The sequence below is a fragment of the Hydra vulgaris genome, chromosome 04 (genome assembly GCF_038396675.1).
Source record: "Hydra vulgaris chromosome 04, alternate assembly HydraT2T_AEP".
Classification (NCBI taxonomy): Eukaryota; Metazoa; Cnidaria; class Hydrozoa; order Anthoathecata; family Hydridae; genus Hydra; species Hydra vulgaris.
The window spans coordinates 49,312,501-49,339,144 of record NC_088923.1 but is presented as its reverse complement, the minus strand read 5'-3'; the positions used below and the strand labels follow the sequence as shown (position 1 = coordinate 49,339,144).

At 26.6% G+C, this 26,644-nt stretch overlaps 1 protein-coding gene across 2 annotated transcripts in view; it reads left to right on the top strand.

Annotated features, from left to right (window-relative positions):
- Nucleotides 1-1,933: 1,933 nt before the first annotated feature.
- The window catches only part of LOC100208281 (sperm-associated antigen 1), a 70,512-nt gene continuing 45,801 nt past the window's right edge, over nucleotides 1,934-26,644 (top strand). For both annotated transcript variants that reach the window (XM_065796544.1, XM_065796543.1), the window contains exons 1-11: nucleotides 1,934-2,066; nucleotides 2,704-2,879; nucleotides 7,148-7,240; nucleotides 7,329-8,172; nucleotides 8,502-8,576; nucleotides 8,695-8,779; nucleotides 13,345-13,449; nucleotides 13,569-13,755; nucleotides 16,503-16,736; nucleotides 16,890-16,996; nucleotides 18,982-19,013. In XM_065796544.1, coding sequence (XP_065652616.1) covers nucleotides 8,051-8,172; nucleotides 8,502-8,576; nucleotides 8,695-8,779; nucleotides 13,345-13,449; nucleotides 13,569-13,755; nucleotides 16,503-16,736; nucleotides 16,890-16,996; nucleotides 18,982-19,013 — 947 coding nt within the window. In that variant the 5' untranslated portion in view covers nucleotides 1,934-2,066; nucleotides 2,704-2,879; nucleotides 7,148-7,240; nucleotides 7,329-8,050. The remainder of the gene's footprint in view (nucleotides 2,067-2,703; nucleotides 2,880-7,147; nucleotides 7,241-7,328; nucleotides 8,173-8,501; nucleotides 8,577-8,694; nucleotides 8,780-13,344; nucleotides 13,450-13,568; nucleotides 13,756-16,502; nucleotides 16,737-16,889; nucleotides 16,997-18,981; nucleotides 19,014-26,644) is intronic.

Here is a 26,644-nt window from a genome sequence, read left to right as displayed (position 1 = left end):
ATAGATATAGGTAGATATATGAAGATATATAAATAGATATATAAATAGATATATGTATAAATAGGTATATGATAGATATATATAAGATATATAAATAGATATATAAATAGGTATATGTAGATAACAGTACATATATGTACTGAAGATATATAAATAGATATATGACCCCGGCAGTAGGTTATTTTAGTGTGACATCATAGTGCTTATCTAAACACAGATTTATGGTTGTTTATATATTAAAATTTCGAGTAAAATCCTTTTAAAACATTTGTAAATTTTTTTTGCGATTTTGTCTTTTGATTTTAATAGTCAGTTTCCAGATAGAGTAATGTTTTTATTTTAAAATTGGTTTAACAATGTTTATGTAACAAAAATTTCTTTTTTTGGTATTTATAAATAATATTGTTTATTAAAATCTAAATTTATTTTTAAATAATTCAAAAGTTGTAGTTTTAATGACACCCTCAATAATCATTATGAAATGACTTTTGAAGCTTTTGGTTCACCTTAAAGCTACTGTTTATATTAAAAAAAATTCAAGTTGGCTAAATTTTAAAGGCAAATTTATTTCAAGGATATGAAATAACTCAGTCAACATTGTAGATTTTTTGATGATCTTAGTTTTTGATTAAAAAGATAAAATCAGTTTTTGATCAAAGATCAAACACTGATTTTATAGATTCCAATTTTTTGATCAAAGATTTTATTAACATTTTGAATTAAATTTTTATATATTTTTACATTTAAGAATAATAATGAAATTAGTATTCGATTAATAAAAATTTAAATGATGTTAGTATTAGTATATTAGTTATCTATATGTTTATCTATATGTTTCTATCTATATGTACTATCTATATGTTTGAGAAAGTTTTCAAAATTGCAAAATCCACTCTAGCTGCTATATTAAAGTTATTCTAGATAGAAAATAAACTTTTTAATTTCTAGTAGATACTGAGGTAATACAAGGTTTCATACTTGGTCCCATATTTTTTCTACATTAATCTACATTCATGATCTTCCTGGCATTTATGCTTTTATCTTAATATGGTATTTTTTGGTAATGACCAGTATATCTAGATAAAATGTCATTACTTTTTTTTATTGCTTTGAGCAGGCAGCTGGTTTTGAATGTTATCTTTCCTCTAATGTATCATCAATTTTTGTAAGTATTTTAAAAATTCTTTTGAACAATTTTTGTGAATTCTGTTAAAATAGTTGATTATTAAGTTCAAAGCATCATTAGTTAAGTTGTTATGCTTTAGTTTCAAACTCAGTAATTAAATATACTATGAATTATACAGTCGATTGCAAGCAAGATTATTTTACTTCACTTAAGTCATTTATTCTGTCAAAGCGTTTTCCTCAGTCCCCTGGGAGGTTCGAGTTACTGAAATTTTAGTGTATATACTTTTAAATTTGTGTATTTCTTTTTAGTTTATTTTTTAGATGAGATTGTGTAACTCAATTTCATATGAAGAATTGCATATGAAATCATATTGATTAAATTTGTTAAATAAATCATTTTTAGTTGAAGCTCTCTCTATATACTTATACTCGGCTGACTATGTCATATAAGAAAGTTTTAATTTCAAATAATTTTTATTCTATTTAATAAGTTATTAGATATATCAATGATGCTTATTGAATTTAATTAATTTTTATTTCTTCAAAACAATTTTTTACGCATTTGCAAAGTGAGCGCAAGTTAATGATAAGTAATATGCAATGACCTAACGATTGTAAATTGTTATCCATTGATATGAAACAATGATTTTTTCTCAATTTAGTTCGCTAGATTTAATTACAAGTAAAAAAAAGCACTATATAATATTTGTAGTAGTTGTTAAGAAATTGAATTTATTCTATTCTAAATCTAAAAGTATTTAGAATAGAATAAATCTAAAAGTATTTAAATGTATGAGTTATTTTAAAATTAGAAATTATCTTTAGTTTATGAATTTGGTAATGTAACTTTGATACTATGGATAGTTGTGCAGCTCAAAAGGGTTTGGAATCTACTGAAAAGTTGTATGAAAACTTTCAAGTTCTTCTTCAATCACTTGGTTTGTAAAAGTTAACTACTACATCTTTAAATCTGATTATTTTTTTTTACATTATTTGTTTTAAGTTTAAACAAATGTTTTATGCTAACTTGAAAAGTTTTATCATCATCATCATCATCATCATCATCATCATCATCATCATCATCATCATCATCATCATCATCATCATCATCATCATCATCATCATCCTCATCATCCTCATCATCATCATCATCATCATCATCATCATCATCATCATCATCATTATCATCATCATCATCATCATCGTCATCATCATCATCATGAATATCTGAAAATGAAATTAAAATGAGTTAATTAAATCAACCGTTAATAATTGTTGATATTTTAATTTCATGCAAAATTTAGTGTTTTAAAACTTGGTTATTTTTTTTAATCCTTATTTTATTTTTATTAGAAATTTTTTTAAACAAAAAGAAAAGATCAAAATATTTTGAATTAAATAATATTAAGTTTAATTTAAGTAAATATTTAATATACACACTTTTAGTTTAGCAAACTAAAGTTTTTTATATTAAAACTAGAGTTTTAATATAAAAAACTTTTTTTGTTTACTTAGTGCAAATATAAATATTTTTTAAAATTTTGAGTTTGTTCTTTTTAAATCAATTTATTAAAGGGTTTGAGAGATTGTTAAGCAAAGTTGAAGCAGAAGATCAAAATGGCATTCCAGAAAAATACGAAAAAACAAATCAAATTGTTTCAGAACTTTTAATGTCTATGAAGGACCATTTAAAAGAAATTAGAACCTGCTACAATACTTGTCGTCAGGAAATGTTAAACCATGGTCATTTAGTAAGTTCAAACTTATTAAAATTTTGTTTTAATTCGTCGTTAGCAGGGATGTCAAATAAAAAAAAAGACTCTGGATTTCAGGAAACGACAAATAGTTGTTGGACAAATGAATGTTGGCGTTTGTATCTTTATTTATTGATAAACATCTAATTTAAGAGAAACATGTCAAATAAAGGAGTTTTATTTTCATATAATTTTTATTCTAGTTAACAGTTGTTGTTTTTTTTAAAAAAATTCACCACCCCAAGGCCGAGAAGGCCACTACAGATGAGGAGACTACTTGTGGTTATAACCCTCTCTCAACTCTATAACTCCAAAACACAAACCTTGATGAACAAGGCTGCTGTGCAGAGAAACAAGTTGAGCGCGGTACTACCAGGGACGTGGTGGGAATCAAACTCGGAACCTCTCGCTTATGAAGCTTATGAAGTTATTAGATATATCAAAAATGCTTATTGAATTTAATCGATTTTTATATTTTCAAAACAATTTTTCACATATTTGCACGCAAGTTAATGGTTATTAATATGCAAGATTGTAAACTGATACAAAACAATGAGTTTTTCTTAATTTAGTTCATTAAATTTATTTACTAATAAAAAAAATGTATAATGAAATACAACTAAAGACATATAAATTGCAAAATGACGTCTCATTAATATTTATATAATAATTTCTAAGTAGTTAAGGGTTTTAATGGCTCTTGATTGAAATTGAGGCGTAATCGTTTGCTCTGTCAATAATTTTAATAAAATATTTTTTGTTATAATAATCAAAATAATCATTTGGTTGTTGTCATGACAATATCATCAATTCTCTTTAAACGATGCTTTTTTAATGCTGTTAAATTAATACCTTTTTAGATTAACTAATCTTTTACTTCTAAATTATCTAGTAAATGTCCAATATTTGAGCCTGGATTAACTGATAACGCGTTTAGTACAGCAATTCTAGGTTTCAGAAAGTAATTCAAGGGTTAAAAAAGTTAAGTTTCGGACAATCTTAACTTTCTTAACCCTTTCCCGGCTAGCTAAGCAATAAATATTTTTCAATCTCCGAAGCTGATTAAACTCTTCATCTAAAAAAGAAGCTATTTCTTTCAGTTTCTTTCTTCACTGCATTGAATAATAGTAAAAACAAGACAAACTATTGATGTTGTCAAACTTCTTTAAATAAATATCAAACTTTATTGAGTCTAACACAGAAACTTCTAATCTATACGCCACACAAAGAGTATATACTATACTGGGTTTTTTATTTTGAACACCAGTTTTATTGCCAGATATTACAAATACACCATCAAAGTTAACATTTACAGTTTTTGCATAGATATTGTTCCATCTTGATCAATCTTGATCCATTTTTTGTTGTTAAATTTTTTAAAACAAGTTCTTATGCATTTAATATACAACAACTGTCAGTGGTGAGTTAATGCCAGCAAATATAGTTATTAGACTACCATTTTTAGCAAATCTTAAAATTAATGTTTCTTGTTTACTAATACTCTTATCAGTAGAACTGTCAGATTAAATTGCAATAAAATAAGCATTAAATGTCTAAATTTAAGTTACATTTTAAGTCATACGAAATTAATAGAATTACACTATTGTTACTGAATTATTTGCATTGCTAATAATTGGGTACTTTTGGCAAACCCAACAAAAACACTCATTTGTCAATATAAATTCAGTTTAGTTGTTGCCCGTGTTTTTTATTGCTTGGCGGCAATCCATTTACAGTGTTCCAAAACATAAGTTCAATATCTTTTGACCATATATCCAAATTTCCCAAAATAATAGCACAATCCAAGTCATTGCACTTTTTTTTTGCATGCTTAGTTTCTCTATCTCATTTGCGTTTAATGATATGCTCCACTGTACCATTTTTTCTTTAACATCAAAAAGATGCTTAGTGGTTTTGACATTTTTTTAAATCCTTTAAAAATAATAATATCATATTAAGCAAAATAAAAAATTAAAACTATAATAAATATAATAATTCTATATATTCTATAAAATTATGTATTTTTTTGCAAACTTAAAAAACGATTTTTAAAAGTGTTTTTAATATGCAAACAAACATTACTTCACCTTAAGGAAAATAAGAAAATTATAAAAAAAAGGATGCTATTGAAGAAAGCAATCATCATGTTTAAACATGTTTTTTTTTAAAATAGTTGCAAATGCATTCATTTAAGTAAAATTTTGCATGCTTTTGTAAACGCATGCAATAACCAAGCTAAAACATAATTACTTTCTTTGTACTATTGAAGAATGTAATCACCTTTTAGCGTGGTTACTTTTAAAGTCTTTGAAAGTGCATTTAAAATTTTAGTAACTAATTGTTTTTTATTGTAAATATGTGTTTTTTATAATTAATAAAAAACTATCGATTGCCTAATTTTTTGGAAATAAAATTGCTTAAGTAATGCAATCATTTTGAAAAATTTTAAGTGATCGCCAACGTTTGCATAAGTAAAAGTAAAGAAATGCAACGTTTATTTTTAAATCTTTTTTTTAACAAACATTTGCATGTTTGTCAATTTGTCGTGCCTGGATTTAAAGTCACAAAATTACTTTTATTCCTGGTCTTTGGTGACCAAGAGTTTCAAAAATGTTTATAGACTTATTTATTATACAAGAAAGAACTAAATTTGCTTCATAGTGTAAGAAAGCCTTTGTTGACATAAATCGATTGCCAAAGATGAAAAAAATAGTGCAAAGAGTGGTTAAATTATTCAGTGGTACTATGGAAAATGATTATCTTTAGCAATGACTTGAATTTTAAAATTATTAACAGAAATATTTGAAGCAATCTACAAAGCCGTATTCAAAAAGGTGGTGGTTCTGTTGGCATATGGAAGTGTATATCAGGCTCAGGTATTGCCTGTCATAAAATATATGAAGGAAGACTAAACCAGTATGAGCATCATGATATTTTGGAAAATGCACTTATTCCTAGTTGCGATTTGTTCCAGGCTGATCAAAACTGGTTATTTTAACATGACAATGCTCCACGTTATACAACACATTCAATCACTGATTATTTCCTTAAAAGTAATTTTTGACTCATTGCTTGGCCAGCAAGATCACTTGGCTTAAACCCTATCAAAAATTTATGGAGCTAGATGGATTAACTAACAAAAAAGCAAATGACTAGTCATGAAATGCTCAAACAAGAACTGACCAACTGGCTTAAAATACCAGTCAAGATGGTTTAAAACTCAATTGAATCAATGGCAAGGCGAATATAAACATGTATTAAAAACATATCCTGTATTAATAAATTTTGATTAAAAAATATTGTAGGTGCATTTAAGTTTTATTGGACTTTTTTTCTCAGTAATTTTTTGATTACTTGATTTAATTTCAGAATATTTAATTTCAGAAAATATTTTTTTTTATTTTATTTTAAGTTTTTTTCCTTAATAATTGGCTAAGAAAAAGGAAAAAAAAAAGTTGCTAAAGTCATATCTCCATTAAACTCTTCTATGGGAGAACTTTTTCAAGCTGAAACTTTTTTTTTTTTTTTTTTTTTAGATTATTCACCTCCCCAAGGCCGAGGGGGGCCACTACAGTCGAGGAGGCTACTCATTTTTTTTTTTTTTTTTTTTTTTTAGCTGTTATTCGTGGTACAACCCTCTCTCAACTCTTCAACTCCGAAACACGAACCTTTCCGAGCAAGGCCGCTGCGCGGAGAAACTAAGTTGAGCGCGGTACTACCAGGGACGTGGTGGGAGTCGAACTCCGAACCTCTCGCTTATGAAGCGAGCGCTCTTACCACTACACCACTACCGCACTTCTTCAAGTGAAGTAATTTGAATGTCTAACAATGGGTTAACCTGTGTAATTAGAATGGAAAGAAGAGAATGGCCATACACTACACTTTATATACACTATACGCTTGTGTTTATGAAATTCATTTACATACACTAACCAAAATCCATCAATTAATATACGTATTCTTATGCTTTATCCATATTCAGCATTTGATGTAATTATTATTGTGTTAAATTTTGTTAAGTTTAATAAATGTGTCTACCTTCTCTCTGGATCCTGTGAAAATGAGACAAATGTTGTCATCAAAAAGACATCACTTGTTCAGTTATTATTAGCACAGGGGACTGTTCAATGATAATAGCCCCATAACAAAGAATAGTTTTTGTTATGTTAAATTCAAATCTTTGTTAAAAACTCTTTACAATTTTGTTGTTGTTGCAGCTACGAAATTTTTTTTTGTCATTGTTATTCTTATCTCTATTGTTCTAGATAAACATCAATAAGTTCAAAATGGATGCCAAAGTTCCTAAAAATACATCACTTGAAAAGTCAAAATCTGTTGAATATGAAAACTTGCTTCAGGTAGTTTCGAAAATAATTCAATTATACGTTTCATAAATTGTTTTATATATTTGTTGTGCTTAATGTATTTGTATTAATTTTATTTTAGGATCTTCAAGAAAAGAATAAAAAGCTAGAAGAAATGATTCATCAAATGCAAGATATATCATCAATTATAAACCAACTTATTTCTGGCACTTGATTTTTTTACGAATTTAGAAGTAGAATAGATATTACTTAATTAAACAATTATAAAATTTGAGTTTCTTTTTCTTAATAAGCATTTAGTATATAATTGTAATAACGTTTTTTGCATTTAAATTTCATTATAGCATTTTTCACGTTTAAATTTCATCATAGGTATTGTGGGTGAATAGATGTTTTAACTTTAGTAACAGTGTCCCAACAATGATAGAGTAGTCGTGACTTAGTGGTAAGAGTTCTGGCTTAGAACTAAGAGGTTTAAGGTTCATGCCAGCTCTGGTTAGAAGCGACATTGGTAAGGAAGGAGGCATGAACTTTCTGGTTAAATGCTCTTCCGCGGTGCTCTGTGATAAGCCTGATAGGTCTTCTTGGAGCACATTAATAACTAATAAAGAAAAAAGTGAAATTTTGATTTAAGTCATTTACTCATTTCAATACAGTAATAGCCTCAACTGTTTTATGTATTTTCATTCTTTGCTGATATAATAATAGTTATAATAGGTAATAAAAAGTAATAATAATATTATTATTAATGATAATAATAGTAATAAGTAACGATGATAAGGTAGCAAAAATTAAATCCATAATACTACTTATATAAGAAATTTTAGTGTTAAAAAAAAAGTAATGACTTCTATGTTTGGGTTTTGTAAAAGCGATCCAAATATACCGATAGAGCATCTTGATTATAAATATATTGAAACATGTCAAGACAGCAACAAATTACGAAGAATATTGGAAATTCTAAGGTTAGTTTAAGTTTTCATTCCATTTGAGTTTTTGTCACTTGAGTTTCTGTTTCACTTGAATTTTTGTTTTTAAATTCTTAAAAAAATGGTTATATTGTTTAGTGGCTCAAATTATTGAGCAGAGAGTTATTATATATACAATGCATATACATATTATATATGGGTACATATATAATATGTATATGCATTGTATGTATGTATGTATCAATAAATGTATGTATGTATGTATGTATGTATGTATGTATGTATATGCATGCATTTATATATGTATGTATATGCATGCATGTTTTATTATTAAAAACAGAAAATTTATTAGGTTTTTGCTTTAGATCAGGTGAAGAAGGTAGTTACCCAGCATTAGAAGAATTTACTGAAAAGAAACTTGCTAAGCAAAAACCAAAAAGGTTTTAGGATGTTTAAAACATTTACTTTTTATATTATTTGATATTTCTGTTTATATATGCTTCATATTTCTATTGAATAGTTTAACAGTCGTTTTTATAAGTTTATTTTATTTTATAGTTCAATGTTCGAGTCAATAAATCTTGAAAAGCATTTCCATGAGTTGTCAGAAGAAGAAAAATTGAATGTCTTAAAAGAGATAAATGTATATATTTTTAAAGTATAAAAAAGGGGAAACTTATATTCAATGCTATTTAAAAAATGCATATAGTTTATATCTAATAAACAAAAAAATTCAATATAGTATAATATCTAATAGAAAATTTAAAAGTATATATAATAGAAGAAAAAAAATATAAGTTTTTAAGCAAATTATTTGAAAGAATTTCAAATATTTATAGTTGTCAGTTGCACTAAAAAATGGTGGTCAGTTGCACTAAAAAGTGGTACACTAAAACACACTGTGAAGTATCTAGTTGAAGTATATGGAAAAATAAAGGAAAGTATTCAAAAAAACGGAATCTTTCCTTCTTAAAATCCTACTAGAAAATTTTTTGTTGTTGTTGTCTACTGAATAAAATTCAACTATTAAATTTTTCACTTTTGATGTTAACAATCTTATGAGAGCTGAATAAAATTTAATCATTAAATTACTCAATTCTGACATTCACAATCTACAAGAACTGAATAAAGTTCAACCATTAAATTACTCACTTCGGATTTAAGCAATCAAGGAAACCGAAGGAACAACTTAGTGGTTAATAAAAATTTTGATTGTGATATTGAAGTTCTCTACTAGCTGCAGATTTTACTTCTACAATTCTAAAGTAAAATAGTGTTTAAGTTATCTGTAATATTGTGTTTAAGGGAATGCTCAGTTGGTGGGTTCAGTGGGTGTTCAGTGGGTTGGAGATCTTTGAAATGCAATTGTATATAAAAGTTTCAAATTATCAGAAAAAAAGAAGAAATTAAAGAAAAAAAGCCTGGTAAAGATGTATAAAAGTTTTTAGGTGTTTGAAAAAAATCTGTATACAATTAAAAAGTTTTTATAAAACTGTAAAAAAAATTTAAGATTTCACTTCAGGAATACTTACATTTTTTTTTTTTTTTTTCTCTTGCAGCTTTGTAATACAAAAAAATGTAATCTTTAACAAGCTATGTCACTTCTTGTTCCATTAGTTTAGGGGTTGTACTGCTCCATTATACTGCAATGTTATAAGGGTTCAGTTAGTTTATGGGTTGTAACTGCACCATTATACTGCAATGTTGTTAAAAGGGTTAAGCTAGTTTAGATGTTGTACTTCCCGCAATGTTATAAGGTTATTCTCATTCTTCATCACATTTCATACAAACCATAAGCTATGTATACTAATAAAAGTAAAAAGATTTTTTTTTATTTTTATTTTATATTTTTACTTGTTATATATCACACTCACAACTCTTTTTCTGTATCATTTCATCAAAAAATTTTCAAAAGTTTTAGTGCTTCAAAAGTTTGAAAATAACTGATCCTTATTTATATTACCAACATTTTTTCTGTGATTTTTGACCACATTAAAAATTTCATTATATATAATTTCATCCTTAATTTATTTAAAAAAATTTTAATTTATTTTAAAAGTTTTGCTTGTATTGATTTAAATCTTATATAATTCCCCTTCAGATAGAAACTCCAGTACCAAATCGAATAGATTTAATAGATAAAATTTTACTTTCCGGGCAGTTTTGAAAACCACTTTCTAAAACAGCTAAATAGTTGAACTTTTTACCAAATAGAGTTATATAATTTGATTAAACTTTTGTTTTAAACTTTGTAATTATATTTCTTATTGTAATTTGCTTATTTTGGTTAAGTGCTCTTCTAACTATATTTATTGAAATGTCGACGTCTTTAGCTTTAACATCACCTATTAAACATATTTTAAAATATTTATTAAAAATAAAATCAATTTAATAACTAAAACAAAAATAAACTTAGAACCAGGATAGCAGAAATATTCATCATCAGCTGTGCATTTAATAATTTAGATCTATCTAAATTATTAAATGTTGCTATTATCATGGGATGAAAAATAAAATTTCTTGGTAAAATTAAATTTATATTATATAACGCAACATCTTCCATAAATGCTATAGATGATTTTACGTTGTTTACTTTGTAATTAATTTTAGAAGTACTCTGAGAATCAGAGTGCTCAGACTCTCTAGACCCAACAAAAAATGATTCTTTAGTTGAGTCACTACTATTATCAATGTGAAATACAGTTTCATAATTGAATTTTTGTCTCTTTTCTTTGTCTGTTCTGAATTTTTCTTTTTTTTTTATTCTTTTGGAATTCAATTTTGATAAATTATTTTTCCAACCTATTTCACCAGTTTTAAATCCACATTTGAGAGTTGCAAATGTATTCTTTCCAGTTTGGAGAACTGGTATCAAAAATATCATTCATTATTAGTTTGTAATCTTGAAAAAGTATATCTTTCTTTGAAATTTTTTTACTTTTAGATTTTGCAAGCTTTCTCCATTTATTATGTAGCTTAAGAATTTTTTCAACAATGTATTTTTCCTGCATGCAAGGAATATCAGCTTTATCCCAGAAAGCTTTAACTTTTTTTATTGTTAATTTAGCAGTTAATTTTACTTTCGAAATATAAGTTTTAGTATCTAATTCTTTTTTATATTTAAAAAAAAACTTGAGATGAATTCTTCATCATTTTTAAGCAATACCTTTACAAAAAAAAATAGAACTTTAATAAAAGTAGATTATCTTTATATTTTAAAAAAAAATTGTATAATTAACCAAATTAAAAGAATTAAAAAAATATATGAACCTAAAAAATTGGTAGACATCTCGAGTAGTAGGAAGAGAACTGGTAACTAACGAAATTTCATCTGTTGATTTTAATGCTTTTGCATATTTCTTTTTTATTGACTTTGTCAGATTATTTTTCATTGATATATTTTTCTTTTGTATAAGAGATTTTTTTAAATTAAAAAAGTTTTTAAGACTTACATAACTAATAGAAAGAAAAAAAAACTTCAAATGTGGTAATATTTAAAGTGTTTTTTTTATTTAAATAAACAATTGCAAAAGTAAGAATCGCTGTAGAATCAATAATTTTTTATAACAATACTTCAATTAGTTTTATAATAATATAATTGTAAACTTTCATATATAAAAATTTAATATTATTTTATATTATTGTTATTTTAAATAGCGGTTATTTTTAGTTTAACAATTTACTAAAATGCTAAGATAAGCATTTAGTATAGCCTTATTCAGTATTTGAAGTTTTTTTAGGAATAAAAAGTCATTGCATTGCAAAACAACCTTTATGTGTGGTAAAATTAAACAAACCGTTTGTGAATTTTGTTTTTTTACATAAAAAAGCAATTGAAATATGCCATTAACCATAATTTTTAACCAAACAAATTAAAAAACGTAACAGATGTAATAGAAGTTAAGTGTTTATGTTGTTATTCAAATAATTCAAACTTAAAATAAAATTCAGCAGAAATGAATAAACACTTTCTGTACAAAAAATGTTTCTTATAGTAAAGGAACAATATTTGATGCATATATATATATATATATATATATATATATATATATATATATATATATATATATATATATATATATATATATATATATATATATATATATATATATATATACTGTACAAGTTGTATTTGTTTACCATATGATAACCAAATATGATTTGTATTTAATTGTTTGAAGACATAGCCATCAACACAACATCAAAATTATAATTTTTTTTTTTAAAAAAAAATCAGAAATTATTTTTTATAGATAGTTTACGCTTTGGTTTGATTCACCATTTTTGCAAAATGAAAACACACAACAACAAAAATGCTGCTTTAAAAATGGTCTTGTTATTACATAAACAAACTTTAATGATAAAAAGTTTTTATAACGTAGTTTCATTGACTTGTTTTGTTATAAATGTAGTTTATATCAATTTTGAAACATAACAAAAATACAAAATATGAATTCAATACTTGTTTAAATAAAACTTGATTAAAAATTTATCATCACAACATTTTACTTAAACAAGTTAAGACTCAATACAATTATTATCATTATTGAATATGCTGACTTTTTTGAATTTATTTTGTCAATATTAAAATGGTTAAAAATCATTTATATCTCATAAATGGTTCATACATTTTTTTTTATAAAAAAAAAAATGATAAAACAACTTCAAATATTTACTTCGTTTTTAAGCCAATGTTGTAACAGCTGTTATGCAAAATACTAATATACTTGTGCTCAAATTTAAACACTTTAAATTAGGTGAATCATTAAACAATTTCATTTGTGCAAACAAAAATATAGTAAATATAAAAATATTTGAGGATTTTCCATGCAGGGTTCTTGCATGACCTTTGGAACCACCATTCCATGGTTTAATTGTTTCATTTTTACTTGGTACCAAGTTTTTATAGTTTTTCTATTTTTTTTTTAACATAAACTGCTAATAATGGTAGCAAAAATAATTTTTTTTTTTGTTAATAGTGAAAGCTTCTTTAGTCTGGTAAAAATATTTTACAATACCAACTAAAATGGTTCAAAATGGTATTTAAATGGTGTTTAAATGGTGTTTAACAATATGTGTTAAAAATATAATAACAAAATTTCTTAAAATTTTTTTTAAAAATAAAATTGCTAAAACACTTTAGGATATTCTTTTCTTCCATTCTTTGTTTTGTGCAAGGTATAAAAATCTTTTTTTTGTTTATTATAGGAAATCAAAGTACTAAATCCAGATTTAGTTCAAGATACAAAGCATCTTCCTCCAATAAGATCCAATAAAAAAATTGATGGAAAAAGTAACAATCAAAGTTCTCTGGTAATATTTCTTTTGTTTAAATAGTTTATAAGTTATTATTAATTTTTTTTAGATAACTACTTCAGTACTACCTTTAAAATGATCTTTATAGTATGACATTTAATAGAGAATTTTTTTAGAATGAAAGCTCGCTTAAAAAACGAGTTGCTCCACGTAGTTATGATGAGTGGGCAAGTCTCGAGAAGGACATTGATAATGAGAATAATATTTGTAATGAAAAATCTTCAAGTAAAGTTAAAATTTGTTCGAATAATTTGGATGCAAGCAAGATTCTTGAAAATGAAGATATTAGAAGTTTGAAAAATAGTAAAGCTAATTTTTTCTAAAACCAATAAGAATTCTTAAAAAATAATTTGTATAATTTATCAAAAATAATTTGCCTATTTTACCATGAATAATGTGCATAATTGACCAAGATTTTATAATTTCAAAAATGTATATTTTACTAAAATAATTTACTAAGAATAATACCAATATTTAAATTTGAAGAATTTGTAGTTTACCACAAAGTTTACTAAAGTTTTCTTCACACCATACAGTTTACCACAAAGTTTACAAGAGTTTTCTTTACATCATACAGACATGCTTTTTTTTCCTACTTATAATCAAAAAACTGTTAGCACACTTCAAATCAAATACTGCTGAAAACATTGTTTATTATTTATGTTATGTAGAGTAAAGTTTCTTAAATGAAAGTTTGATTCTTCAAATTTCAACTATAACAACCAAAGTTTCATTGAAACTAGATTAATCAATCTTGTATACCTGATCAGTCCTGCTCAGAAATGTAAACCTATTCATTTTGTCAATTTTATAGAAAGCTGGCTAGAAACATTTATCAAGGCATTCTACTTTTTCAAGCATAGCTTAACTTTGCTCTTTGTAACCTAAATGAAATCATATATCATTTTGAATTGTAGTGAGTTTTGATTTTATAGAGTTTTAATTTTTTTTTTGCGCAATGATGGTGTCTTTTTTTTTAGCTACTTGCATGTTTCTTTGTTGATTGGGCTGATAGATAAGCCAGCAATAAGGGAACTAACTATCAGATAAGACAAAAGGTTGATTATTTTAGAAGTTTAATATCTGTTATAAAATATTTTTTGTTTTTTTTTGTTTATTTTTTAATATAGTTTGAGTAGGTACAAACTAAACTCAGCTTGTAGTGGATCTCAATGAGTTGACTTATACAATTTTTTTTAAAAGTAATCACTTTTAGAATTTTCAAGTTGTTTCCTCTATTCTGCATCTTTAAAAAATACATTTTTGCAATTCTATTGTTTGGTTGCTTAGTGATAATAGTTGGGTAGGAGTAATTAATATTTCAAACAAGAAATTCCATAAAAGATATTAATAGATGATGATTTTAATTAAGCTGCTAAAAGGTGAACCAATTTCAGATTGAGTAATTCTGGTGAGGTAGTCATTAAGCACCAGGTCAAGAGTGTTATTATTAAAAGTTTATGAAGTTTATGCTTAGTGTAGTTGTAGTGTAGTTGCATTTTTAGTGCTGATCTTACTAAAAAAGCTGAACTTACTCAATTTTTCATCTCGTAGTTTTGTTCAGGTTTCACATCAGATTCTCCTTATTGCATTTCTTATTACTACCATAAAGGCTGACTGGGGTTCTTCTTTTATTTTTTTGTGATAATCCTTGGGTGATATTTTTGTTTCTGCTGAAAATTGCACCTCCTTTATAATCTTCTGAATTTAGGCAGGTATGGAAGCTTTAGTTTCCTTTTGTGAGTTAAGCCTCATGGTTACTCTAAGTCTACCCATAGTTTTCTCTTTCTCGTCCTGCTACTATTTCTGATCCTAATTATTTTTTTCATTTTTGCCATAACATCAATTAAAGAACAGTATCTTTTTATTATTGTTAGAAATTAATATTAATTATAATTATATTTAATGATTAGTTTGTTTAACTGGTTCAATTGGTGATTAGGTGATTATAATTATAATTGGTAATTATATATATATATATATATATATATATATATATATATATATATATATATATATAAATATAGTTAATGCAAAAAAATTGTCTTGACATGATTGTTTGACACGATTGACGCTAAGATTTATTACTCTTATATTTCTACATCTTGTATTTTTTTTCAGAAATCAGGTTCTAGAGAGTTTTGTAAAATCTATAACAATGTTAATAGTGAAAAATCTAACATTTTGTCTCTCATAGATGGATGGTAACTTTGTTACCTCTTCCAAAGATAAGGTAAGGATAAAGATAAGACAGATTATTTATTATTATTATTTGTAAAAATCTTAAACTCTAATGCATCTTTTGAATCCAAAATACCACACACCCATTTCAAAGTAAAAGGTTAATCTACTGTTAGACAACCAAATCATCATACTTCTGTTGCTAAAGTTATTCCTCATATAATCTTTTCTACTGCTTGTGTCCAGACAACATTTTGTCATAGTTGTCAACTGTTGTCCAGACAACATTTTGTCATAGTTGTCAACTGTTGTCCAGAATACATTTTTGTTTTAAAAAAAGTAAAAACTCTCTTCATTACTCCCTAAACATTAAAAAAAAATTTAAAATGGTATAAAATGTTTTCCTGCCTGCTGGAAAATGTCATTTAATCAAATGTGGTTCCAATTTTTAAAAGCTCCAGACTTCCCTAGCTATTTTTTTTCTCTCTATTATTAGTCTTTGAGTCTTGAGAATTAACAAACTTCAAAAGGTTATCTCATTATTTCAGGTTAGCATATCCTGATTCAAACAATTTACAATTTTTTAAGTCTTTTTCAACTGTTGTTTTGCTCTTTTAATAAGATTTTTAAAACTTAAATAGTTGTTCGCTTTTTTATGATTGAATTTGAAAAAAAAGTAATGATGTTTTTTCTACAATGTAACTACAAACACGAGTTTATTATTTTACTCGTTAATAAAGTACATAATAAATATATATAAATAAAGTAATAAACAGTAAAGATAGCATTTGTTATAATACCCAAACCATTTTTTAATTTAGATTAGATTTTGTATGTATTTAATAAAGAAGTTAAATTTTTTTTTTAAGAATCTTTAGAGCTTCAGATTCTAACTGCACAAAATGAAAAACTCAAAGGCAATGAAGCTTTTCGTTCAGGAGATTTTAAAGAAGCACTGGTATACTACAACAGAAGTTTAGAAATGCATAATCAAACAGCTGTGTACAATAATCGAGCCATAACATATATCAAGCTAGAGAGGTATCAAGATGCATTGGCAGATTGCAATCTTGTTTTAAAAGCAGAACCCACAAATTTAAAAGGTTTCAAATAATAATTTAGATATTTAATAATATTTTAATTTTTTTTTCTGTTATAATTTATTGATATTGGTATAAATCAAAAAGATCTTTTCAAATATTTTCTTATTGGTGTTATATTGAAATTTATTGATAAAAATCACTTTCTTTTTTCAGCATACTTAAGAAGAGGGATATCAAATGAAGCTTTACATCGCTTTCATGAGGCTCGAGATGATTATCAAAGAGTTTTAGACGGAGAACCTAGAAATAAGAGGGCATTGGTAAATTTTTGTGTTTTTGTTGTTTTATGCACTAAATTTTTTTTCTAATATCAAGTTTCTTGTTATTTTCTTTACTTTTTGTTGATGAATACATTTTAAAATCTTTTTCACTTTTTTATGTTTTATTCTTTTAAGTTACAATCCTGCTTTATAATTTCCTGAAAAGTCTACTTCCTTTAAACCCTTATGCAGTATTTTTTCTGATAGTTTTCTTATTATCTACTAGAAAAAAAAAACTTTGCACTAAATGTAAGGTTATATTTTCTCTCAGTGAAATTAGGTTTGCTTTTATGAATTTTTGTGTCCATGCCATTAAAATTTAAATGTTTTCTTTGCTAGTCTCATCATGTAGTAATGTCTTCTTTTTGACAATAGATATAAACCTACTCTTTTTACACTAGTTTTTACAGATATAAATATATTAGTGGTTCTATTTGTCATTTTCAATTGTATTTATAGTTTTTTTAAACATTTCAATGTAAAGATAAATGTAAAACATTAAAAATTATTTCAAAACTAAATCAATAACCACAAGAAGTCATTTTTGTGATTTAAACTTTAAGTTTTACTTTGAATGTAGTGGGAAAAATCAGAATAAAATAGTGAAAAAAATAGTGAGAAAAAGTTTCAAGTAGGGTGTAGCAGGGCATTTAGGGACAGTGAGGCATAGCAGGACAGTTATGCCTGAAGCCTTATACCTCATTTTGAGAAAACATTTTAAATTATCGTGCTTCATTACAGTAAAAAAAAAATTAATTTTTGAAATACCAAAATGCATTAAAAGTACCAAAATGCATCAGTTTGCAAAAAACAAAATTTGCATATTTTCTTAAGCGGTACAATCACAAAAGATTTATTTTGAACTATTGCTAATTTGCTTTATTTGTAAAAAGTTTATATTTTTCAGACGGTATTTTTTATCCACTTTTAGAATCTGGTTTTTAAAAAATATCTGAACTTAAACTTTTTAAATAGTATTGATTTCAGTAAAATGACTTTAGTGGGGCATATCAGGAAATTAAGTTATTTATATAATTGACTATATTACTATCATGATGCTGTTTACAGTTTTTTACAGCAATATAAACTCAAAGAAATCGTTATTTTTGTAACTTAACTTCGATTATTAATAGTGTTTAATGTAAACAACGGTGGTACAAAATTATATAAGAAAGATTAATCATCTAAAATGGGATGAAATGCAGTTTTTAGCTGTGAGTAAAAAGGAACTTAGAATTAGAAAAGCTGCTGATACATGTCATATTTAAATTTGCTCTGCATTGGCATACTGTTAATAACTCACCTCAAAAAAAATGTTGCCAAATAGTTTCAGGATATTTTTTGTGTGATTTATGTGATCCATAGCATTTTTTTTTAATTTTAAATTTAGTAGTAGTTACCAATTTAATAATATATACCAGTTTTGCCTTACCTAATTTTCAGAACAATTTCTTAAGTTTGTTTAAGAGTATTTTATAATAAAACCCAAAAAGTTTTTTTTCATTTTAGCTGTTATTTCTTTTTTGTGGTGTATGGCTGAATGGGCATGTAGTTTATATGGATATGTTACTTTTTTGAGAGTTTAATGTCTGAACATGTTTGAATAGATAGCCTTTATTTTTTATCATCTTTAAAGATTTACAATTAACAAATTAACTGCCTAGTTAATTACAAAATTAACTGTCTACTTGCAAAATGTAAAAATTTCACTAGTCTAGAATTTTGTTACTTTGGTTTTTGTTGCTTATTTTTAGACTTTTTCTTTTCTCATTTTCTTATATTAATGAATTTTTAAGAAATTTTAAAAAACACTGCTAACTATGGTTAGTTTATCCGGAACTAGCATTTGTTGCTTAAGTGTCCCAATGTATTAAATTTCCCAACTTATTAAGGGTCCCTTTATGCCCCGCTTATGCCCTACTACTTTTTTTTTGTTGCTTTTTTTTCTTTTTTTTGTGTGCAATATTTCCATATTTTTCTTTCAGGAATTACTTTCTAAGATAACCAAAAAAATTGAGTAAGTATTTTTTCCATAACTATTGTTTCTATGTGTGTGTATGTGTGTATATAAGTTTTGCTGGAAGTAGCCGTCTTTTGCTTGTACCTTCCTCCAAAAATGTGAAGAGCAATTTACATGGGCAAAATAATCCTCATATAATTTAATTTTTTGTTTAAAAAACGAATATAATGTTTTTTGTTTAGAAAATTGATTACCAAAAAAAAAGTGTTTGCAAATTTGTTGATTTGACAAAACAAGATAAAAGGTAGTCTTAGTAAAACAAACCTTAAAACATTTAAAGCTGAAAACATTTAAAGATTAAAGAAACAAATTGAAACAAACTTAATAGAATCAAAGCAGAGCAAATTGAAAATGAATAGAACTGAGCACAATGAGCTGAGAGAAAATAAAAAGAAACATTACACAGTGTTTAAAACCCAAATCAACTATCAAAATTATTTTAACTTCTCCATTATTTATTAAAAGCAATGTTATTAAAGCTTTTATTAAAATCTTACAAAATATCAGTGCAAATGCTAATATGTCCCTAATTATTCAAAAAATCATCAAGATGAGCAGCTTCCTTAGACCACCTGTTTTAGTTTCATTGCTTTTGCACTGCTCCTACAATAGCTACTGCTACTCCCAGCAAAGTATAATTAAAAGCAATTAATATTTACTTGTAATTGTTATAACCATAGGATAATTCCATGTCAATTCATCCAGAAAATTTCAAAAATGTCACCATTTTGAAAAAATATCTCAGATTTTGCTGATTTTTATACAGTTAAGAGTTGAAAATTTTAGCTTCTGGTTCCAAGGAGATCCTGAAATATGATTATTTTACTTTTAACAGATCTTGTCCAGGCCCCACTTGTCCCCTCAGAATTGTGACCTTTGTTTAAAGGTTCCAAGTCACATAGTTTTAAAAATATTTGATCTTTTCACTTAAAATTTTGTACCTGGCTATTTTCAGGGGTGAAGAATCCGATAAAATCATCAGAAATGTAAAAAATTTTGATAAAATCATCAGAAATGTATTATTAAGTACCTGTAATTATCAATTTAAAAAAATTTAGTCAATTTTTTATATACCTGATTTTGATGCTCAAGAAACCCATGACAAAAAAAATTACACGTCATTCTATATTCAATAATCTTTCAGAAAACATAAGAAATTCGATCTGCAAGTATGTGGATTTCCATATATGGATAACAGGGCACAGGCTTCACTTTTTTGTAGCAGAATCTTGCAATACATTTTTCCCTAGCTTTAAGACTAGCTGGAGTTCTGAAACTTTCAGCATTTTTGTACACTAAGGTAAGGGGGAGGGGGCATGTGCCCTACTTTTTTGAGCTGAATCTTGAGATGGATTTTTCAATGCCTTCCAGACAAGCTGGAGCTCTAAAACTTTTGGCATTTTTGTAGTCCTGATGATCGTGTGTTAAAATTGTTTCCAGGGCAGACCACCAAACCAGAGGGCCACTGGGCTGGGGCAACCAGGACCATGCTCCACTTATTTTCTCAAAAAAAAATATATATTTTTTTGATGAAGTTAAGATAACTTTGAAGACTTTGTCTTATTTATACTAGTTCTGTTTTATTTAGTTATTTACAAAATAAAATACAAAAAAACAAGAGTCAAGATTTTGTTAATATTTGCTTAGTATGTATCAATGGAGAAAGTATACAAATGCCCAGTTGTTGTTGCAGGTTCATTGATGCTACAGATTATGTTGGTAATTGGAACCCACACTCATCTGCTCTAGATGGCCAGAAAAGTTTGTTAAAAGGACCATGTGGGTGCATAAATGTTACCATAATATCTTGCTCAATATTGTCAATTTCATTTATCATACCAATTCATTGAAACAAATCACCAAATTTCAATGTATTGATGTTAATTTGCTGATCAGGTTGAGATCTTTGAATACCAGAAAAAGAAAAAATGCCTGTTGTATTAACATCTTCACTTGTTCGTTTAAAGCTAATAGTATCTATAGATTCTGGTTAAATTGATTCGGGTTAAATTGATGATAGCTCCTAGTTCCAGGAATTGTTCTACTTAGCTGAAAACGTGTTTTCAAAGTGGTGCGCAATTCTGTCAGTCTTTCTTTTTCAATCTAGAAAAAAAAAATCCCTTTAATATTGTTTGTACAATAGTCAAACATTTTATTACAATTCAATATCTGGTCATTTATGGGCCTTTGTAGACTTGCACTTGCAGTTAATCGTTTTACAGTGCCACCAATACTATCACATGGTGACTTACAATGACTTGTAGCAAAAAATGTCCACTATGCATCAATGTCAAAATCATCTTTATGGAAACAGATATTGTAAAGGTTTTTGTGGTTTTTATGCTGTGCAGCGCAACCGTCTGAAAAATAAAGAATCTTTGAAATTTTAGGATGGTCTTCTTTTAAATAATTAACTATTTGTGTCTGAACTTCATAATCAAAACCAGTGTCATGCTCATTGTGTTCTGACATGAAGCAAAATAATTTTTTTTAAGCTGGTCATTTTCTTTTAATAAATAGAGGGTAATTGGGTGTAATGTGCTTTGAATTTTGCACCAATCATAATTTTGGATTTCATCTTGAATCACAAATGTGTAGTTTTCTGCAAAGTCACCTAAGACAACACAGCAGTCTTTTGTCAACTTTTCCTTTTGTTGTCTTATGTATCTTGTTTTATATTTTGCAATGTAGGAATGAGTTGTTAACTTGTTTATCGCCTCTGATAACCTCAATTTGTGTTCTTCAATTGTTGTTGTCTGACAGATCAATGTTGTTCTGTCTGTTTTCTGCCACTGATTAAATGGCACCTCCTCGTTATTGTCATTTAGCTGCGCATCCAGAAACTTGTTTAAAGAAACTATACCTGGACAGTTCAAGCATTGATGAATCATGCACTAGTTACTTGTCACATCATAAACAATTTTCATCATCAGATCTTTGTAAGTACAATTTAATTGTTTAGCGTTGGTCAAGAGTATTGCATTTTGATGGTGGCTACATGCACAAACAGAGTGAGTCCCTGATGCTCCAACAGTTATACACCATTTTGGTCTTAAACTGCAAAACCTAGAAAACCCAATTACTTCTTGAGGATATTTAGTTTTAAAAGAAACATACAGTTCTTTAAGATTACATAAAATCAGGCGCTTTTACATGTGTTGTTTTCTACTAATACTTACCTAATCTTTTTTACCAGGCATTTGTCTAGTAAATTCTTTATCATGGCATATATTTTCTATATATAGACTATATATAGACTCTATTAAATGTTATTTCAGAAAATGTTTTACCTTTCTTAATTTCTGGAACTGCAAATATCCCACTTATTTCTTTTAGTTTGCGCGCTTTTCTAATTTGGTATTCGGACGTTGAAATATCGCGCAGCATAATTTCTTGACCAAGACCCAGGTGTAAAAGTTAACATCTGAATTTGAATTTCACGGTCAGAAACAACAAACTTTTTTTTTATTTCTGCTGTTAGTTTGTCTAGATCATCTCATTCACTTTTTTGTCAATACTTTTGGTATGAGGAATTATATGTTTCAGTTCTACTTCGCTAACATTTTATACTTTTGAAATATGATCTTCATACTTTGACATTTTTTAACTTTACTTTTAGCAATAGATACCCGTTGATGCTTTGGAATGCCTTGAAATTTTATGGGGGATACACCTATTATTTCAAGACTAACATTTAGTGCCTCTTGTGACTGATTCTTTTCTGAAGTTGCGCTTGAAAAAGATTGCTCAAGTTCGCAAATATCTTGTTCATTAAATTTACTTATTATAGCATCATAACAGCTTCGGCAAAATTGATATCTAGGCACAACATTTGGAAAATTTGATTCTCAATTGTTTTGCCATGTCTAATCTTATTGCATGACTAGCTGAAATGAAATGTACAATTTTTTTTAGTGATCCTATGAACATAAAAACTATTTATTCTTATTTCAATTATATAATGCATAACAAAACCAGCTTATTTTCAAACTTTTATAAACTAGATTTTAATTTTATTATTCAAAACAGATTTTACAATTCTTTATCAACAATTATTTACCTTTGGTTGCTTTTCCTTTCAATTTATGCTTGTCCAATAAATTACAACATTTTGTGTGCTTCTTTTCAAAGTTTGTACCAAAAAATTTTTTATCATGAAAGCAGATTGTTACAATTTTATCATCTGTTATTCCAGATCTCCAAATTAATTCTTCTCTGGCATTTTCTCTGTAACAATCAAATCTCTTTAAATCAATCTTTCTACAATAAATCAGTTTATGACAAGTATCATTTAACAGTTTTCCAAAATCACATGAATATATTCTTACTGTAAGACTAACCTTGATAAAAGTAACAAAAAAAAACATTTAACATTTTAGAATTAGCAAATATCAATTAAAATAATAATTTTAAAAAATGATATATATATTTTTTATTGATGTAATGTTATGACAGGATGTTTTTTATACTGTTGCATTTTATTTAATTAAAGAACTTGCAGTTAATATTTTAGCATTAAAGTATGTAAACTTTTTCAATTTAAAAAAGTTTTAAATTATACAATTTAAAATTCTGTTAAAATCATTATTTTAGATGGATAACTGTTTTTAATCCATATACTTGCAAATCAAAGTTCTGAAAAACATGAGCTTTCTTCAGAGATTATAAGAAAGATCATTGAATATAGAATGATCAAAAAGCGAGTGGAACAAGTATAAATCAAAGAAAAAATTGAAGACAATGTTTTCAAAGTTATCTTAACTTTGTTAAAAAAAATTATTTTTTTCAAGAAAATAAGTGGGGCATGGCCCCCGGTGTCCCAACCCCATGGCCCTCTGGTTGTCTGCCCTGGAAACAATTTTAACACACATTCATCAGGACTATACAAATGCTGAAAGTTTAAGAGATCCAGCTTGTCTGGAAGGTAGTGAAAATCCATCTCAAGATTCTGCTCAAAAAAGTAGGGCATATGCCCCAGCCCCCTCCCCTAGTGTCTTGGGCTCTAGAAACAATTTTAAAATGCACATTTATCAACATACCAAATGCCAAAAGTTTCCAAGCTCCAGCTAGTCTGAAAGATAAGGAAAAATGTATTGCAAGATTCCGCTACAAAAAAGTGGGGGCTGTGCTCCATTATCCATATATGAAAATCCACATACTTGCAGATCAAATTCCTTATGTTTTCTAAAAGTATATTGAATATAGAATGATGTGTAATTTTATTTTTTGATATCATTAAAACCACATGGGTTTCTTGAGCATCAAAATCAGGTATATAAAAAATTGCCTAAATTTTTTTAAATTAATAATTACAGGTACTTAATAATAATTTTTTACATTTTTGAGGATTTTATCAGATTCTTAACCCCTGAAAATAGCTAGGTACAAAATTTTAAGTGAAAAGATCAAATATTTTTAAAACTATGTGACTTGGAACCTTTAAACAAAGGTCACAATTCTGAGGGGACAAGTGGGGCTGGACAAGATCTGTTAAAAGTAAAATGATCATATTTCAGGATCTCCTTAGAACCAGAAGCTAAAATTTTCAACTCTTAACTGTATAAAAATCAGTAAAATCTGAGGAATATTTGAGAAAAACATATAGTGACATGGCCTGGATGAATTGACATGGAATTACTCTGTATTATATTACATAATAGGTATATAACTAATATATAACTAACCTTCTATTATATTGCACTATTTTTGAGGCTTGGATTAACTAAATTAATTGTTTTGACATGTTTTTTTTTAAAAAGGTTTTTGTAAGTAATTGTTAGGAGGTGCTTTGTCTTCAGTATTTTGTGAATGAAACTAAATTTCTTGACTAAATTCTTCCAACTTTTGACAAGTTATCAAAGAGGTGTGTGGTTAGGTGTTGTTATAATGTAAAATTTTCTATTATTCAATTAGTGTTTTTTTCTAATTATTGCCTGATGTTATCTCCCTAATTGTAAACAGTAGAAATGAATCAATTGTCTGGCCTGGTGGAAGTCGATTCCACCATATACAAAACATCATCAGAAAAGCACTTGGTTTCAATCTTTGCTTTGCGAACACTTGTGGTGGTTTACCATCTCTTACTCAGAATTTTTTATGCTTTCATTTATTGTTTTCTATTGTTGGTATTGCGATGTGTTTTAAAGTGTTGTATGTGTTTTCATTGTTGTGTATGATCCATTTTCAATTGCTGTGTGTGATCCAATTTTTGTTGTTGGTTATTACACCTTTTAGAAATAGCAAGTTTCATATAGTTTCAGAAATTTTATTGTTTCAGCATTGACGTTAATTTGGTCAAAAGTTTTTTAGGTTCAATTCATAATGTTTTTATATATTGAACTTCCCTAAATGGTTCAAAACATTTTTGTCTTCAATGACCAGCTCCATATTAGTTCCATATTAGTAAACATCTATGTATACACAAACACACACGCACATGCATATATACATACATATATATATATATATATATTTATATATATATATATATATATATATATATATATATATATATATATATATACTCTGTGTATATATATATATATATATATATATATATATATATATCTACTCTGTGTGTATATATATATATATGTATATATATATATGTATATATATATGTATATATATATATATATATATATATATATATATATATATATATATATATATATATATATATATATATATAAATATATATATATATAAGATTGCTGTCCAATGCCAAACCCTCAGTCAATGTAGCAGCGCTCTGCTGCGAGTCAGGCTATTTGTTAGACAATGTATGTACTGAAACTCCCAGCAGCAGGCTATTTCAGTATGACGTCGGACTGCTCACCTAAACCAGCAGTATAAGATATATATATATATATATATATATATATATATATATATATATATATATATATATATATATATATATATATATATATCTCACAATAAAAGCATATTTAAATCAGCAATCTGTTTACTATGGAAAAAAACTAATAAACAAGATAGTCAAATTACATTTTTAAGTGTTTGTATTAATAAGCCATATGAGGATCTTCTACAAAAATTTTTTAGTTTTTTTCTTTTTAATAAAGCATATTTACTACAGAAAAAGCAAAACAAGATAGTATATTTAGTAGTGATGTGCCATCGGCTAATGCCGATGTGGCTAATAATAGGATTAATGTATTTATTTAAGGGTATTATAATAATATTAAGGATTTAAATTACAAATTTAACATGTACCTATTCATCAGAAGTGATTCGATCTACTAGCCTATGCTATTGGCAGCCAGCAACCAATTAATCGGCTTAACCATTGGACTATTAATCGGCTGATGGCATTGGTTGATTAATCGGCATTGGCCGATGCATTGGTATTGGCTATTAAGCCAATCCAAACTGATTCATAAGCACAAGTATATATACAAGTTGCATACCCAATATATAGATATATTCTTTATATACATACATTAAACCCTATAATTAGCCTCAATCGGCCTTTACCGATGGCACATGCTAATATATATATATATATATATATATATATATATATATATATATATATATATATATATATATATATATATATATATATATATATATATATGTATGTATACTTTTTTTATATACATTTT